This window comes from Podarcis erhardii (genome assembly GCF_964252035.2).
Source record: "Podarcis erhardii genome assembly, chromosome: 7".
Classification (NCBI taxonomy): Eukaryota; Metazoa; Chordata; class Lepidosauria; order Squamata; family Lacertidae; genus Podarcis; species Podarcis erhardii.
Window position 1 is genome coordinate 71,409,661 of NC_138511.1, and position 19,003 is coordinate 71,428,663.

At 42.3% G+C, this 19,003-nt stretch overlaps 1 protein-coding gene and 1 long non-coding RNA gene across 2 annotated transcripts in view; one reads left to right on the forward strand and one right to left on the reverse strand.

Moving 5' to 3' along the window:
* Nucleotides 1-19,003, forward strand: part of LOC309346305 — a 115,873-nt gene that overhangs the window by 82,286 nt on the left and 14,584 nt on the right. The gene's annotated exons all lie outside the window — the stretch shown is intronic.
* SNRNP40 (small nuclear ribonucleoprotein U5 subunit 40) lies at nt 4,798-18,969 on the reverse strand. The gene is made up of 10 exons (XM_081869362.1): nt 18,789-18,969; nt 16,736-16,865; nt 14,881-14,974; nt 13,510-13,675; nt 12,563-12,685; nt 11,829-11,949; nt 9,865-9,947; nt 9,370-9,431; nt 6,100-6,203; nt 4,798-5,241 (listed from the first exon to the last, which is right to left on the reverse strand). Exons 1-10 carry the CDS (start codon nt 18,933-18,935, stop codon nt 5,192-5,194), a joined length of 1,080 nt encoding a protein of 359 aa, XP_081725488.1. The 5' UTR covers nt 18,936-18,969; the 3' UTR covers nt 4,798-5,191.

The window sequence follows — 19,003 nt, forward strand, 5'->3', positions numbered from 1 at the left end:
TGTCCAGGGTTGTAAAGACCGCAGAGAGAATAAATGGGTGCACTCTTCCCACCTTGGATCAAATCTATGCTTCCAGGTGTCACAAGAAAGCTGCAGAGATAGTGCAGGATAGTGCACACCCCAGAAATGATCTCTTTCAGCTTCTGCCTTCTGAAAGAAGGTACAGGTTTATAAAGATGAGGACTAGCTGCCTGAGAAACAGTTTCTATCCAAACACGCTTTTGGTTTTAAATGCAGTGTAAGGTAGTCTCTATGGGAGTATATTATATTTAATTATGGGGTATCAGAGTTTTTAGGGAGATAACCAGGCTGGGATAGCTGGTGTGGTGGTTTTTGAATGTCTGATGTAGATTTTTTCAATTTCATTGTTCTGTATGGGACAATGACAATAAAGATTATCATATCGTATGGTTGCATGAGTCAAAGCCATCACAAACTGAGCTCCTCACCTCTACCACTAACCTTACCATTCCACCAGACTGCCTCAGTGGGACAGGTAGGAAACAGGGCTCATTCCATCCGCTTTGCTGAAAAAGCAGCTTTATCAGTCACCTCCTACTTCTGAACTGTGCCAGATGCCCATTAAAAGAACTGTTTAAGGATTGGTGCCTGAGTTTGATTCCCCCCCTTCCTTCCCTGCCCCTTTCCCCTTGTGAGTCTTTTCTCTCTCTGATTGTAAGCCCACAGACAGGGACTGTCATGTTTCAATTGATTGAATGTAAGCCTTTTGGCGGACAAGTGAGGTACAAATGCTCAAACCATGGGCAGGCAAACTAAGGCCAGGGGGCCGGATCCGGCCCAATCGCCTTCTAAATCTGGCCCACAGATGGTCCGAAAATCAGCGTGTTTTTATATGAGTAGAATGTGTGCTTTTATTTAAAATACATCTCTGGGTTATTTGTGGGGCATAGGAATTAATTCATTATTATTATTTTTTTCAAAATATAGTCCGGGCCCCCACAAGGTCTGAGGGACAGTGGACCGGCCCCCTGCTGAAAAAGTTTGCTCACCTCTGTAAACTAACTAACTAACTAACTAACTAACTAACTAACTAACTAACCTAACTGTCTCTCTGTCCACTGTCTCCACACTATGCGTAATGCTATTTTGTCATGCCACCTGCTTTAAAACAAACTGCATAGCCCTAAACTCAGAATTCAGGCCAGACTTTGCCTGCCACAAATCAAGAGTTGCCGTATGACTCACTTAAGCCTCATTGATCTCAACGGATCTGCACTAAGCGTGCCTAAATCCAGAACTGGCCCATCATCATTGTTAACCATCTGAATCAGTGCTTACAAGTCCCTCCAATAAATACACAGCCTTCCTTGGGGACAGCCCAAGGCAGTTTGGCACTGGAGGCGAACTGCAAAATGGCACATCCCCCACCGGGGAAGAAGGGGCAAGTGAAGATCTACATCAGGAACAATGGGGGGGGGGTAAAGATATACATTGGAACGAGGGAGAGACCAGCAGCACCTCCTATTCACCAGGAGGTTGCTGTAGAGATGGCATTGTGGGATCTGCTTGGGGGGAGTGGCAGTGACGGCAGCAGCAGCACTCCTTGGAAACCAGATCTTTTGCCCCTGTGGATCCTGCCACCCGAGGCAGTTGCCTCATGGGTGAGCCAGTCCTGGCCTTCCTTGATTTTCAGCTAGCTTCACCCTGAAGTGGCCCAGCCCAGAGTCATCGCCTCTGTGAGAATTAGGCCATTGTTTCCATTGTGCAGTCCCAACAGCGCAGCTGCCAAAATCCAAGTGCAGATTGGTGTAGCCACACGCAAATGCGCTCCAAGCGACCTCTGCTCTCCTTTGTTACCAGTATTGCTTACTGACATGAAAATCTCCTACGCAGCCAGAAAGCTTCGGCATATCTGGGTGACACTGTCATCTCTAATTAACATCAATCAGATTCCCAGCCTTTTCCCTTATTAGTCTCGAGCTGCATGGGGCATCTTCAGTGCACATGTCAGTCATCACTGATCAACAAACAAGATCTCTCCTTATAATCCACACCCCTCATTTCCCTTAGGATGCTTCTTAGAGGGGAAAGATAGGATATAGCATTGGTGGCGGTCATAAAACCGTGATGCAAATATTCATTCTTTTCTGGCGGAGAGAGCTGGTGATCTTGCAGAGACCTTTGTCTCACTGTGGACCGGTGCGGCACGATGGGCTATAGACACAATTTTTTCCCAGTGCCCTCCCTGCTGTCGTGAAGCACTCTGGTACTCTGGGGACTTGCAGGCAAAGAAACAGGCTGGATGATGACAAGAGCGCAGGTGGCATAAATCTCATTCTTGAGACTGATTGAACACTGGCTAGAGCGCATAATTGTATCTACCATGTGGTAGCGAGGACAGCAAAGGCAGCATACTTTACTGCTTCTATTGCACCCTCAAGTACCCATCTACGGTAACTCTTCAGGGTGGTTCAGGGCTTACTGTTCCTGTAGGACACACCACTGGACCCCTCAAAATCCCGTTGTGACCTGTTCGCATAGCACTTTGTAGATAAAGCTGCCCGCTTTCAAAACAGCCTTGATGCTATATGGCTATGGCAGCTCCTAGCAAGGCAGCCACAATAGCTTTAGCTTGTTTTGTGTGATCAGTTTCAGCAGATGCAGACCAAAGCCACAGGCAAGGTGTCTGCAGTAATGTCCAAACTACCTGTCCCCTCAGTCCCTGTCCCACATGGCTATTTAAATCTATTTAGCAGGGGATGAACAGGAGGGTCCAGGGTGTGGTTAATGTGTCTATACACAAAGTTCCTACTGTCTTTAAAGATGCAGTAGTACAGCCACCCCTAAAGGCCACCGAGGACCCAATGGTTTGTGACAGCTACCAACCATTCACAAATAACCTGCTCTGGGGAAAGGTGACCACAGGAGACGAAGTGACAGAGGACACGTTGACTTAAGACACTGATCTTTGACTAGTGGGCCAAGACCTAGTCACAGATTGCTCTAAGGTGGGTCACAACAGCAACACTATCACTATACAAAATAATAATACATTTTATTTTATTTATTATTTACCAACCAACCACCCTATATACGGTAGGTCTCTGGGCAGTTCACAGAACAAAATCAAAATTTAAAGCCACAAAATATATAATGAAAATAAAAAAAAAACCCATAACATCCCCCAATGTTTTTTTAAAAGGCACAGCATGTCAATCAAATCAAGCAAAGGCCTGGTTAAAAAGGAACATTTTTGCCTGGTGCCTAAAGATGTGTAATGAATATGAAGATATCAGTCCCCCAGATGCATGCTTTGCCTTAAAGCTTAGTTTGAAGGCTGCTGACTTAAAGGAATCCCTCGCTGGATTAGATCAAAAGGAGTTCAAAGTGGCAAGCTCTTATTCTGTGCAATAGGTATTTCAATTTATAAGGGCAATAGCAATTCTAGAACCACTTACAACACAACAGTGCCAAAAAGAAAACATTTGTCTCATCCGTTTTGGAAGATCACTGGAGGATTGGGGGATAAGGCAGCTGCACCCTATGGAAAACAATATAATCCATATATGCTCATCCTTTACATGAGGGATAGCCAAAGTGGTGACTTACATTTGCTGCTGGACTACAGCTCCCATCATGCCTTCCCATTGGCCATTCTGGCAGGGGCTGGTGGGAGTTGCAGTTCAGTACCTGGCAGGCACCACATTGGCTAGCCCTGCCCCACCCTTGCTCAACAGGTTGCAACTTCTGCTTTACAGCTGTGTTTGCTCCCTGTACAAAAAACTAGATGTAGGTGCCTGCGAAAGTGACTCAAACAATGAAAGTGGTGGGAGCTCTTTAATTTACAGACACAACACTACTTCTATTACTGAGTGAGCCATGCCAGGTGATTCGGTGCACACTATACTGAAAAAATGAGAACATCCAGTTTTGGGTTAGTGAAGATCTTTCAGAAACATTAGTCTCATTGACCCCCAGTTTTATCCCAATAAGAATCAACCTGCAAATCTTAGAAGCTTGGGTCCTGGGATGTATATGAATTCATAAAAAGCCAGCTTCCATCCCACCCTCAATATAGAGATAGGCCAATCTGGTTTGTAAGCCACAATCAACTGAGCCTGATTTCTCCGTTGTCACCTATAAGCTGTTGGGATGAACAATTCCCATTTTAATACACTGAAGAGTTCTTACACCCTATTACACAGATGTTTTCAAACACTTTAACCTCCATTAACCTGAGCCTCTTCTTTTCTGTTTGTGATTTTGGCAGCAGATTGGCAAAACGGCTGCTTTTCTGCTTCCCCACATTTCCAACCACACATTTATATACATATTTATTCTCTCATAGGAAGTTCTGTGCTCTCCAGAAACCCTTGAGAATTTGTAAAGACGTTTCCTACCCTTAAAAACAATGGAAGAAACAGACTATCATTTTGCCAACTAGAACAGATTCGCTGAATGACACCCTGTGAGGATCCACAAAGAAGGTATGTGCTGAAACAATACTTTGTGGAAAACAATTCTGGAAGCGGCTGGAGAAGCCCAGCCAGATGGGCGGGGTATAAATAATAAATTATTATTATTATTACTTCACCATTATCCCAGTACATCAGTGGAACATTATTAAAAGAAAGTAGAATATAATCTGTGGGGAATCATTGCCACCTGTGAGATTAAATTTTACACTATTGCTTATTTAGTTGTCCATTTTCTTTTCTTTTTTGCCCTTTGTGTGATGTTCTCTCCCCCCTGCCCTCCGCCCCGCTTCTATGTAGCTTAAACACTGCTGAATAATGGCAAAAAGTATACATAGCAATAAATTCCATCGACACACAGTTTTTGCAAAGTATTCTATTTATTTTCTGTATAAAAATGACAAGCAAACCTGGAGGGAGACATGAAATATTAAACGTTCCACATTTTACAAGTGTCAAATGATTTCAATAATAAGCCGAAAGCACATTGTGCAGGGAAAAATAAGAAATCTGTATGTCCATCTCAAAAATCTTAATGTTTCGGAACCAGAAGCCTTTTCAATATTCTGCATAACATGGTCAAGAATTCAAGGAGGGATCCTCTAAAACACAGGTGGTTAATATTTAACTCTGTACATGAAACGGCATTTTCTAAACTCTCTTCATCTTCCAAGACTTTGTGCAGAAAGAGCTAACTTGGCCAGAAGCAATCCAGTTCCACACATCCAAGATGACAATGGTGCTGGCTCTCTTCCTCACTGGATCTCCCCCATATATAGCCTTTTGTCACTAGATGCAGAAAGTACTGATGGGAAGAAATACAAACACATTTGAAGAAAATGTGAAGGATCAGTTTTTACCATCTTATTCCACCCCTCTTGTATTTCCGGTATCGCTTGATAACTAAATTGACTCTCACTCGCATGCCTCCAACGTGTATGCTCCGACCAGAATGGCCTAAATGCAGAGTTTGCGTCTTTCATCTCCTACTAAAGCTCAAGCAGCTACATTAATAATTCTAATGTGTTTTCTCTAACAGTAGCAATGTTATGACTTCCTCTGCAAAACAAAACGCTAGAAACTGTCAATACTAGAAAGTAGCCACAAGAGGGTGCAGCCTCTCAAGAATCTTTTTCATCAACGAAACAGAGAAGGGATGAGAAGTCTGTGGCCCTCCTTGCGCTGTTGAGCTCAAACTCCCATTGGCCCCAGGCAGCATGGACAATGGTCAGGAATAATTGGAGTTGCAGCCCAACTACATTTGAAGGGCCACAAAGCACTATTATGGCACTAGTAACAAATTCTGAGGTCAAGCATGAGAAAGAAAAAGTAGATCTCTTCCAGCTTGATGTTTGCCTGCTCCCATCTTAAAATTTATGTCACCCTGTTAAGGGGCTGAAAGTTCTCTGGAGAGGACAGATCCAACCTACTGGAGTTCAACTAAATCCCCCCCCCCCAAAAAAAGTATGTTATATTTCTGTTCGTGTTTTGTAGAATTACTATACCAAGACAACCCAAAAGAACAGGGCAGGGAAGGAAAGAAAGAAAGAGACTCTCTGTGCTGGCTAACAGATTCTCTTTACGATCATGAATTCACAGAAGTCATGTTCCTTAATTAAAAGCACCCACTTCCAGGCTTCCTGGCAATTCAAAGAGAACTTACTAATTGGCTCCTCTGGATGAAAAGCCACTTCATTTATTGAACCAGCATGGCCTGGCAGCTTGTAGAGAATTCTTCTGGAGGTCGTATCCCACACATAAACAAACCTGTAATGAGAAGAAACATGAGTAAGAGCCTCCCAATGGAATGAACTAAAAATAAAAGAGCAACTCTGTTTTGACCCAGTTACTCAATATTTCAAGATCTCTTATAGCTATGAGCGGCTGTGTTTACTAGAGACTACCCAGGAAGCCCTTGAATCTGGTATCAGCCTGTCATATTACTGTAGAAAGAAAACCTGTTGCCTGCATGACCTTAGTTTGATACCACCTGCTGCTGGTTTTAAGTTAGTAAAAGAAAACCTAGCTAATTGATAGATATCTTGAATTTGGAGATGCAAGTCACTGAGTCTGAATGTAGCATTGCACGTTCAGGTGAACAGATGTATTCACTTAATGATCTACAACCTGAAGACTGTTACTCATTTCATTACTCATGAAGCAAAACTACTGCATAATTTGAAAAACCAGCTTGCTTGCTTTAGTGATATCATGGGATATATATTTCTGTAAAAAACTAATATTGCATCACTGTCTGACTCAGTACTGTGGATAAAGTAACACTGCTTATTTCTAATATCTGAAGTCTGTCTGTATACAGTAAGCCTGTAACTTATTTTTAACTGGTGTGCATTCAGCTTCATTATTTGTCTTCAGTACTTAATCTTCCACAAAAACTATGTGCTGCTGCATTTGACAGCCTCGAACCTTAAGACTATAGGCAAACACGTCTTTTCATTTGCAATGGAAAGTTGCAATTTACAGTTCACAAAAGTTCACTAAAATGCAATGTCAAATCTTTCAGAACTTCATTTCTGATCATCTGCTGCTTTAGCAAACAATGCTGCCCTGCAACTTACAAAAGCATCTCTAGTCACAAGGTGTTTTTCTGAGCATCTGAAAAATTCCAGTAATTTGCTAATAATGCCTTATGAACATCGGCCCCTCAGATCTTCGCACAATAAATATGATGTATTATATTTTCTATTACATTCTGGCAATGGACACAAAACGCTCATGATGTGGAATATTTTTTGTTCCCCATCCAAGTATGTTGTAAGATATGGTTTGAGTGTACTCAAATGAGAATAGGTCTTCTCCAAAAGGGATGAGCAATTTCAAACAGAATATAGGTACTCTGGAAGACAGTAATGGGCTTTTTAAGTGACAAGAAGTGAGGAATACTACTCTGTGAGTGACATATGAACCAAACTTAAATGTCTCATTAGGCGATGGCTGAGCAGTCCTAGGTAAGGACTTTGGCCACAATCCTATGCACAGTTAGTTAGAAGCAAGATACATTGAACCCGGAGGGGGTTAATTCCAAGTAGCCATGCACTGGCTGCTATTTGACCTAGAAATACAGATGTCACAAGACTTGTTTGTTTTTGCTGCAGCAGATGAACATAGCTACTCCTTCAGAAACCTTATGTTGATATGCATGGGAGGCTCAAGACGCAAGATTTAACAAGTTGACTCTTCAGTGCTAATCCTAACACCCTGCACTCAGATTCCTTCTGTGACTTTAGCCAGTTAAGCTCTCAAAGCTATTGGGTATTAAAAACTGGTTAAATAGCTACTGCCTCAAAAATGTTTCACTGCCTTTCAGTTCTTTCATCATTTGAACCTTGCAGTACAGGGACTGGAGATGAGAGACTTATGCTGCAGAAAGCCTGATAACCGAAACTTTCTAAAATTCAGTGCCCCCAACTTTAAGAAGTTGCCATTCTGAACTGAATTATGACCTTGTTATGGTCTGATTCATCAAATCCATTAAGTATTTTGCAATGTGTCTGCACTGTTCCCTCTCATCTTGCTTTGGTTGTGTCAACTTTATTGCACATGGCAACAGAAGTATTTAATGCGCTTGCTTAGTGCCATCAGTGAGTCTCCAAAGAAAAGCCCAGCTTTTAAGCATATCACAAAACAGGGAAAGAAATTTTGTAACACCCCATAAGACAGGAACTAATGCTCAAAATTCAAGGATTTTACTACAAATTGCATTATGATACATGCTGAATATTAGTGATGCTGAAAGACCAGTTTTTCAGTAGTTATGACTTTCACCAGAAAACAAGACAGAGACCTGTCTTGTTTGTAGCTGGAATTCATATCCTTTACCAAGTCGTAAGGGTGCCCTCAGCAACATATTGTAAACAACACAAAAGAGCAGCATACCCCTCCTACCATAATTACTACCTTCCGGATACACCCCCCTTCTTTCCCCTTTACAAGATCACCAGATACATAAGCCACTGCTCATCACCAATCCATCAACATGGACTGAAATAAGCTAACCAGCAGTTTAATGTACTATACTTAGAAAACTGTCTCACTTGCTCTGGCACCAACATTTGCACAGGAGGTGGGGAAGGAAAGCATGATCGCAAAGCAACTGGCTGGATTGAGCAGGCCAAGGTGTCCTTGAGTTAGGAAATGTCGCTTTGTACATCAAAAGAACATGCACCACATATATTTTCAAGAGAGCACTGCTTGAACTGGGATGCTGCTCTCTTACGGGACTAGGGTGTTAAAGCCAATTACTTTTCACCCCTTTCATGCCCCCCCCCCAAGTTCATTATGACTAATAGAAGAGATTCTGCTATTAAGCTTCCTTTCCTAGAGATGAACAAGTCTGAGAAGAACAGTTTGGTTAGATATCTAGATTACTTAGCCAATAAAAACTTAGGTGTTGAGTAGGTCTCTAGAACAGTGTTTTCAAACTGATGAAGCAGAGAAGCCCCCTTCAAACACACACACACACACACACACACACCCAGTCAAATATCCACTAATTATTCTACATGGAACACACTGAGTGCAACCAGATACCTTCTAGGGTTTAGAATGTTGCTTTCTGTGACTTTATGTTCTTCTCACAACCTAGACCACAGTGTCAGAGTTGGAAAGGACCACGAGGGTGAGTTAGTTCGACCCCCTGCAATGTAGGAATCTTTTGCCCAACATGGGGCTTGAGCACACAACTCTGTGATTAAGAGTCTCATGTTCTACCGACTGAGCTATCCCAGGCTAAAAACAGATTACATTCCTTTCAAGTAGTAACGTCCTACTGCAATACACCTAGAAGGTGTATACCTATAAGGTGTAGGTGGTACCAGTCAGTCTCCAAGCACAATGGAGAGTGTGAGTGTTAAAGTCCCATGCAGCTTGGTACCTAGAGAACTGATTTTCAGATGAAAATAGAGGGCTTTACCTGTCTGCAGATCCAGCAGCTATTTTACTTCCATCTGGTGACCAGGAGCATCGCAGGAGATTCTAAAGAACAAGAAAACTTAGTAGCACAATGACAGGCATACCTTCATTTCCCCGATTCTTTTTGAAATAAAAACTCGCCAAGGCTTTAAGACATTAACACCACTGCAGTAATAATGGCTTGCCTTTGGAAGCTTAGTCTGCAGATATATATTGTACTTTATTGCCAGAAATACACAGTATCTTGTTATCTTATGTGAAATAGATTGTGAATGTCAAGATACTAAAATTTATAGGCCATTACAGCTGCACTTGGGGGTTAAAAAAAATCTTGTTGCAGCGGCTTTAATTGGAATTTCTTCTCACACATTAATCTTGAGCACAGACCTTGTTAAGAGGTTTGTGGCAATCTGAAATTTTAAAAGCCATTTACTTATGAATTAATTCTTAGCTGCCATCCATAAACAAGGAGCATTTCAGCCAGAAAAGAACTCACCTTCTCAAAATTATGTACATTCCCTTGGAGGATCTTTACACATCTCTCTTTAGGGGCAAAGGGCCGAACATCCCAGATACGAACTAGAACAGAGCCCATACAAGCAGTTTAGAACCGTAGTAACAAGTTGAGTATTATCCCACAATATTGCAGATTTGATGGTAAGTAAGCTGATAGGTTTAAAGACATAAGAACTGATCTGCTCGATCTGACCAGAGAGCCATCTAGTTCAGTATTTTGTTTCCCACACTAGCTAGACAGATGCCTCTGGGAAGGGCAAAAACAGGGAAGGAGGACAACAAGCACACAGCAGCACGACATGCAGGGTCCATATAGCCATTGGTAGTATTTAGGTAAAGGGACCCCTGACCATTAGGTCCAGTTGCGGACGACTCTGGGGTTGTGGCGCTCATCTCGCTTTATTGGCCAAGGGAGCCGGCGTACAGCTTCCGCGTCATGTGGCCAGCATGACTAAGCCGCTTCTGGCGAACCAGAGCGGTGCACGGAAACGTCGTTTACCTTCCCGCCAGAGTGGTACCTATTTATCTACTTGTACTTCATGCTTTCAAACTGCCAGGAGCAGGGGCCGAGCAACGGGAGCTCACCCCGTTACGGGGATTCGAACCGCTGACCTGCTGATCGGCAAGCCCTAGGCTCTGTGGTTTAACCCACAGCACCACCCGTGTCCTCTTGGTAGTATTTACCCACCCCAAAATTTGTCTAAATTCTATTTAAAGCCATTTAAAGTCAGTGGTGGTTACCACATCCTGGGGAGGTGAATTCCATACTTTACTTATGCATCATGTGAATAAAAATTTCATTTGTCCAGAATTTACTGGCCATCACTTCCATTGGGCAAGCCCAAGTTCTAGCATGGTGAGATCAAGAGAAGCTGCTTTCATTATACACTCCCATCTAAAAGCTGCACAGCCTCAAAAATTCCAGGCAATTTTCACAGGGAAGGTGCCCCAACCACTCAATCATTTTGGGTTACTCTCCCCCCCCACCCAACTTTCCCAGACCTGTAACAACCTTTTTGAGATGGCAGCAACCACAACTGCAGACAGAATTCAGGTATAGCTAGCTAGGGCATGGTTTCAGCCACTAACAAGCAGTCTCTAGATGGTGACATGACTACAACTTCACACACACAGTGAAGCCTTCAATGTTGATTGACTGAACTGGTGTAGTGGCAGGGAACATTCAGCTGCGCAGGGAACAGAGGGAACATTTTTGCATTCTAGCTTTTCATGAGAGAAGGGGGGAAACTTCAATTTGACTGAGATTGTCATTTCACAGAGTTGGGCTGAGGATGTTGTGCCAGGGTGTAGGGAACCTAAGGGTCAGGCAAACCAGAGACAAGGAATCTGAAGGATGGACCAAGAAAGGAGGACTTGAAGGAATGGTAGGTGGACTGAGGAAAAAAGTAGTAGAGATGGATCATCAAAGAATCTGTTAATCAGAGAAGCAACTAAAAAAAACCCACTGTGGTGCTTAATGGAGGGGTACAGAACCACCAGGTGTTTAAACTTTCACAGTTTCTGACCATTGACCATGCTGACAGCATCTGGAGGGCTGCAGGTTCTCCAACTCCAAGTTAAGATCAGGAAAACGGAATGCCAAGATGAATGCGGGAGGGAGACAAAAGTCCCACAGAAGCTTGTCCAGAGATGACAGTTAAAGGAAGTCAGTGTCAAGTCTGCATTTTGACAAGAGAATCTGCCAATTGTGGCTTCTGTCATTGTAGCAGTGTGCCCTAGTAGCCCTAATGGGACAAAAAGCAGGCTTCTGGCAATAATAAATCGCATCACACTTCACTTACAGTTTTGGCAACTACCCAAAGTCTTGGTGCATTTTAGGAGACATTTCCAAGTTCTGACATACTGGCCACAAACTAGTAAAGACTAGGAGTAGTATGCTTGGTTACATATTCCTTAATGCTATTTTCCAATAGAAACAGTTACCTGTATTGTCCATGGCATTGGAAAGCAAGTAAGAGCCTTCTGAACTCAGACTGAGACCTGTGACAGAATCAGCATGTCCTCTCATTGTGTAAGTTAGCTTGTTCTGGCGAAGGTCCCATACCTTTAAGGATATATGAGCAGATATATGGTGTGTCACATACACATAGAGAGAGGTCTTTAAAGGAGTTAGCTCTATATAGGGCTGTTGAAGCTTTCAAGTGAAGTTGCAAAATGAGGAGCAGAGCCCAAACAAATGCATGGAGATTTATTTATTTGTGATATAGTCTCTTAGACTTCCAGTGTCCTTGTAAGACAAATAACCTATGCCAGGTCTTGAAAGACAGAAATCCCAACATCTGTTGACCAATTGCTCTTTTAAAGGGAAGGGACAGCCCATAACAAATAATTAATGGGTCTCCTGTTTCTGATATGAGGCCTTTCAGGTCTCACTGTGTGCCATCTTCCTGGCACAGGGAGAGCTGGCACTGCCTACTTGTCTTCACAGTAGAACCTTAACTCCCACCACCCAAGAGAACTAGAAGCTACCACTGTTGTTCTGTTTCTTACTTGCTCCTTCTGGAGGTGGCTAAGTGTTCTAAGGAGAGAGAAGGGTCTGGGGCAATGCAAAACTTAAAACTCATTTGAAACTAGTTTATTTTTCAAGTGTAGATATGCCCTTTGTCCAAGTTACAAATATGGAATCTAAGGAAGGTTCAGTTCAACAAACATCTTACCTTGATATCATTGTCTATCCCTCCAGATATTATCTGATCACTGGTATCATTGAAGGTCACTGCTAACACCTGATATGTATTTTGAAATGTTTGAACAGCAGCTTTTTTCCTGATGTCCCATAACTGGAAGCGAAAGTAAACAAGATAGACATTCATAACCCACCCTTCACCACAGGGTCCAAAAATAGCTCAATACAACTAAGCCATGAAAGGTCTCGTAATCCTGAAGGCCTGTGCACAAAAGGTGCACCCTGATTCAACATTAAAAAGTACTTACTGACAAGGGCAGCTGTCCCTGGGAGGGGATTGCATTCAAAAAACTGGGAGTCAACACAGAAAAGGCTCTCACACACTGCTGCCCTATGAACTTCACAGTGTCAGAACTGAGAGCAGGGCCTCCTCTGCAGATCTTTTAAAAAGCCTACATGGGAGGAGGTGGTCCTTCATATATTTGGGAGCCAAGTCTTTTAGGGCTTTGTAAATGGCAGCACCTAGAATTGGGCTCAGAAGCACAATGGCAACTGTAAAAAGCTATTTAAGAACTTGTGTCCTGTCAGTTGTGCCCACCAGCACCTTGTTCTGTGTACCAGTTGCAGCTTCTGAACAGTCTCCAAGAGAAGGCCCACATAAAGCACATTGTAATAGTCCAGACTTGAGGTTTCCAGAGCATAGATTGGTGCGATTATCATGCTCACATTAAGAATGAGTATCTTCAAAATGATAAGTCTACAAGTGTAGGTTTTCACAGAAGCTGGAACCGGGTTCACATTTGACTAGTTGATATTGGTGGAAAGAAAATAACAACTCCGTATCCAAAAAGAATGTACCTCTTTAACAGAACTCTTTACTCAGCAAGCAGCACCTAACAAGACAACTGCTTATTGATCACATAAACCCACACTAGTATTTACTATTTAGATCGCAAGACGACAATTATCCATACTAACCTTTACTGTCCCGTCATCACTGCCTGTACAGACCAGCTGAGGTCCACGTCTTGCTGGGTAACAGGAGTTCACAAATGATGTGTGACCTTTGAGTCTTTTCACCCTCTCTCCTGTTTCACTATCCCACACTGCTACAGTTTTATCGGTGGAGGCAGAGAATAGCATGCTAGGAGAAAATGCAATGCTGATGAAGTGCTGAAAAGCAGCATTTCACATGTATTAAAAGGTATTCAACATTCAAAAAAGTGGCCCTTAGGTAAAAGACAGTTAGAAGTGACCGCAAGAAGCAAAAGACACCTACTACTAGCTGTCAAGCATTTTGCCCAGAATGCCAGCCTTTTGGTGGAGGGGGAAAGGGAAGGCAAACACACTCTTTTGGTCACTGCTTAGTGACAAAATCCAGTTATCCCAAAGGGTTTCCAAATATGCAGTACAGTGGAATCTCGGTTCACGAATGTAATCCATTCCAGAAGACCGTTCGAGTTCCGAAATGTCTGATAACCAAGAACTCACTACAAAAGCCTCAGTTCAATTGAGAAAACTGAAAAGCAAGCAGCAGAAGCCATTCAACTTCCGAAGCAGGTTTGAAAACGGAAGCATTTACTTCCAGGTTTTTGGCGTTCCGAAACATTTGGCTTCCGAGACACTCAAAAACTGAGGTTCCACTATATACAACTACCGCAGAATCTTTATTTAATTGAAACATTTTTACTGTTGCTCTTTACCTAAAAATGCTCTCAGAACTGCTTACAAAAACAAATAGAGAAAAATCAGTAACTGTAAAAATAGGTGGTGTGTAAGTTACAAAATCTTGTACAAATCCCTAGGTGTAAGTGAATCGTCATCGTGAATAACCTTGTTCTGTCAGGCAGCCATGTACCACTCCAGTCCCCAAAGGCTTTAATCCTGGCATGTTGCTCCAGGATCTGTTTGGCAGAAATCAGGAAAAGCAGCAGGGAATAGTGGAATGGACTGAATGGCTACAATGTGACGGTGACCACCTGCCTGCATTACTATCCAATTTTTCTCCCTCAAATCATAGGGCTGTATTCAGTGCCCGTCCTACTCACAGTAGACCCACTGAAGTTAACACACATGACTAAATATGGTTCATTAATTTCAGTGAACCTCCTCCAAATAGAACTTAGCTGGATATAACCCATAGGAAGTTCATTTCTTGCACATGCTTTCAGAATTTGTTCTGAAATATTTTGACATATTAAAAAGAAAATCACCAAGTGACTAGAACCAACAAGCAGCAAAATATAAGTACCCAAGCTTCAGTAATATACTCTAAATGACAAAACGTCATTGCTAATCAATTAAACAGCAGATAAAAATATCCACAACAAGAATTATATATGTACTAACCTGCCATCAGTGTTATAATGTAGTTCCATAACTGCTCCGCTATGTCCTTTCAGAGTGGCATAATTATCACAGTCCCCATACACGTTCCATAACACTAGAGTCAATGCAAGATCAAGATTAAATACTGAAGTCATGTTGGCATTTCCAAGTAATAAATCCTCTTAATGAATCAGAGGCACTTTTCAGATCTAATACTTCGTAAGCAGCAATGGAAGCCTTCAAGTAGGTATAATTTCCAGAAACAGATGGTGGGTGGTGGGTGTTTTTAAGAAAATAGTATCAGTTTTTACCTGGGGAAAACTCTTCTATACCTAACAAAGGCAGTGAGAGAAAACATTCACAATCACTTCAAAGAAACTGTTTTGCAGTATGTAAGCACACCAAAATGTTTGTGGTTCGTCATGAATGCAAGATCAGATTCTTTTGAATTTAAAATGTTGATCTTCACACTATGTGTGTACTTTTGAGTTCACAAGTAAACCTTACTAGATACTAGCATGCTAGTACAATGTGGCCTATGTGTTTTCAAAAAAGCTACCATCCTACTGAGTAACAGATGAAAAGAACAGATGCTCTCATCTGGCTTACTGTTGCATCCTATGTGAGCATCAGGGTTTGTTTCACTTCCCAGGATTCCTGGTTCAAATTAACTGAGGTAGGGATTGTGATTGTTGCTCCCACTAGAATTAGAGGAGAAACAAACCAGGGGCTGTTTGAGCAACCATGGCAAACCATTGTTTATCATAGCATGTAAACTGGGTGAGGTATTCTTAATATTAATTTAAACTAGGGTTGCAGCCTGTAACTGATTATGGACCTTTCATTAAAGCATCTATAATTAATTACTTTTCCTTATAAAACTACTAATGGCTTTTCTAGCGGATAATATCTCTTAAGATTCCCATTGTGGCGACTTTTACTCAGCCAGAGTCATCAACCTTTATGGCCTGTGGGCACCCAAGAAACTGTCATTGGCACCATGCACAGTAGACATGTTGTCACTCCCCCCTCCCCCCAGCCAGCAATTAGACTTTAAATGCCCTAATTAGTGAAGGGTGTGTAGACTTCCTGGCGAGTCTAGCTGGGGAGGCAAGAGTTAACCTTCCATCTCCAGCTGCAATCTTCAGGAAGATTCCCCACCACTATTTTATTATTATTATTAATTAATTAATTAATTAATTAATTAAATCTGCATACTACCCTTCATTCATAGATCTCAAGATGGTTCACAGCATAAAAACACAAGATAAAAACACAAAATACATAATAAAAACAAAACAAAACAAAAACTCCCACCTCCCCCGATGCTTGGGGGTCACATAACTACCTAGCATGCTGCAGTCTTATTATCAGAATTAACCAGACAAATTGCTCCACCAACTAAGAACAGCCATACACCACCACTATCATGGAGCCAATTGAAATCTTTTTCTAAAACTTATTTATCAAGGAGCAATTTGGGGGAAGGGTGTCACAGCTGGGCAAGAAGGATTGACCCTGACCTTCCCAGTTATGATCCCAAATATCACTTCTCCCCAGTTGCAATTAGTCAGGGGTAAGACTATTGGCTACAATAGAACACTTCCTTCAAGGCAAACATGAGGAGAGTGAAGTATGGGACTCCACTGCACTCACAAGCACCATGCTGGTGACCCATCAAATACACCACTAAAACTTTGGTATTAGTCATACATAAGTTTACTTTTAATTAATTAAATTAGCATACTTTGGTTGATTTACTGTTATGTGTGCTTGGTTAATTTAATATGCTTTTTTAAAAATAAAAAATCACACAACTAACCCAATTAATTTTAAGCAAACAAATTGTATTTAGAAGTTTATAACGTAGACTTACATATCAACCTGTCGAAACCAGCTGATGCTAAGGTGGCTCCATTAGGATGAAACTTACAACAGTAAACTTCTCCTTCATGCCCTGAAAGCAACATTATAGGTGCCTGGAGAGAGGAACATCTGGGGGGGCCCTGAAATATGAAAAAATGCAGAATACCTAACAAGCTATAAGAGAGTCTGCATCCGAATGCAGAAAAGAAGACTATTACTCATAAACCAGTGATGAGGACCCTGTAGCACACAAGATGTTGTATCCCAACAGCCTCAGCAAACATGGCCAATGATCAGGGATGATAAGAATTATAGTCCGACATCTGGAAGGCAACTGGCTCTCCATCCCTGATCTAATGTCTTGTGGCAAAGGTAAGCACTTCCAGCAGTCAGAAAAAATGACAATTTAGCCATGAAGATTAATTCTAAAAGCTGTAATACAAACCACTTACAGCTTCAACAAGTGCATTAAAATACCCTAACCTTGTTCCGTTCAGATGTTTTGGACTATAGCACTCTTCAGTGCTAACCACTGAGAATGCTAGTTGGGGCTGATGGGAATTGTAGTGTAACATCTGGAGGGCCTTGCAAGCATTATCCCTGGATTTATGGTATAAAAATGACTGGCAATTGGCTACCACTGAGAAAATAACTTATAAATTACGAAAAGAACAGAAAAATTGAACAAATTTTATGTAACATGGTAGTAATTTATTCAATATATAAATAAAACTGTCCTTAATGAAAAAGCATCTTTGAAGACATGGCTATCCTGAACAGTATGGTTTGCACTATATTCCTCTCTGTAATGACTATTTGTGCTCTTTGTGGATAAAACAAATTTTGTGTTAGGACATTATAGGCTCGCCATTTGGATATCTTGTACTGAGAAATAATACCTTCCAGTAGCACCTTAAAGACCAACTAAGTTAGTTCTTGGTATGAGCTTTCGTGTGCATGCACACTTCTTCAGATACCATGTGTGCATGCACACGAAAGCTCATACCCAGAACTAACTTAGTTGGTCTTTAAGGTGCTACTGGAAGGAATTTTTTTATTTTGTTTTGACTATGGCAGACCAACACGGCTACCTATCTGTAACTGAGAAATAATAATTATTTATGATAATGTACATCCTGACACCTGTTATGGGGGTGGGATGTTACATATTTGTTAGAATGTCCAAAACACCTATAAAAATATTTAATTATAAAAACCCCAGGAGTGTGTTGGGGAAGGCTGGTCTAACTGCTCACCCAGGTGAAATAAAAAATCAGTAACTAATGCAAACTAATTATAGTCACTGGGTGCTCAATGGTCATTCTTGAAGCCATGTGTGCTATTAAAATACTGAGCTAGAGGAACCCATGGTCTGTCTCTAGACTCAGCATACGACAGCTTTCTATATCTGTTACTCTAAACACTCAGTTACAGATAGGTAGCCGTGTTGGTCTGCCATAGTCAAAACAAAACAAATTCCTTCCAGTAGCACCTTAAAGACCAACTAAGTCAGTTCTTGGTATGAGCTTTCGTGTGCATGCACACTTCTTCAGATACACAGTAGAAGTGTGCATGCACACGAAAGCTCATATCTAAACACTCAGCACAGCTACAGAACCACAACGATGGCAATGAAAAGCTACGGTATTTTCACCACTCATTCAAAACGATGTATCTCTGTGTAACAGAACGGACCTTTCCCTTTAACAACTACCTCCACTGCTTATTCTCCTCTTTTCAGAAGCGCACCTGGACTACTTCTGGGTGGCGTAGTGGTTAGAGTGCTGAAGGGGGAAAACGCGATATAAACGCAACAAACAAACACACAAACAAACGGGCAGGGAATGGCGAGGCCGTCCAGAGGTCGCACCGCATTTCCCATCATCCCTAACCGTGGGCTATGCTGGCGAGGGCTGCTGGGAGTTGTAGTCCCACAGCATTTAAGCGGCCTCGGGTTCCCCGCCGCCGCCGCTTTATAGCCTCACTCGCTATAATGGCGAGGTCATAATGCATATTAAAAGAGAGAGGCTGGGCGCGCGGCCTCTGCTCCTCAGGGGACTCACCGCCTGCAACAAGGCGCCCGGGGGCGGCTGCCCAGCGCCAGGCCCCGGCCCTAAGATAAGCTCGTGGCGGGGCTTCTTAGCCCCGGACGCCGCCGCTACCAGAGCCATATCCGGGCCGGGCGCTTTCCGTTTCTGCGGGTCGATCATCGTGTCCCCCACGACTCCGTCGAAAACGGTCTCGAGTCCCCTCAAGGCCTGAAAGGCGCGTCAAACTG

Coding starts and splice junctions, on each gene's coding strand:
- SNRNP40 (XM_081869362.1), bottom strand. CDS start 18,935: ATGATCGACCCGCAGAAACGGAAAGCGCCCGGCCCGGATATGGCTCTG. Junction 13,676..14,880: donor CATTATAACACTGATGGCAG/GTTAGTACATAT, acceptor ATTTTCTCCTAG/CATGCTATTCTCTGCCTCCA. Junction 12,686..13,509: donor GTGATGACGGGACAGTAAAG/GTTAGTATGGAT, acceptor TTTCGCTTCCAG/TTATGGGACATCAGGAAAAA.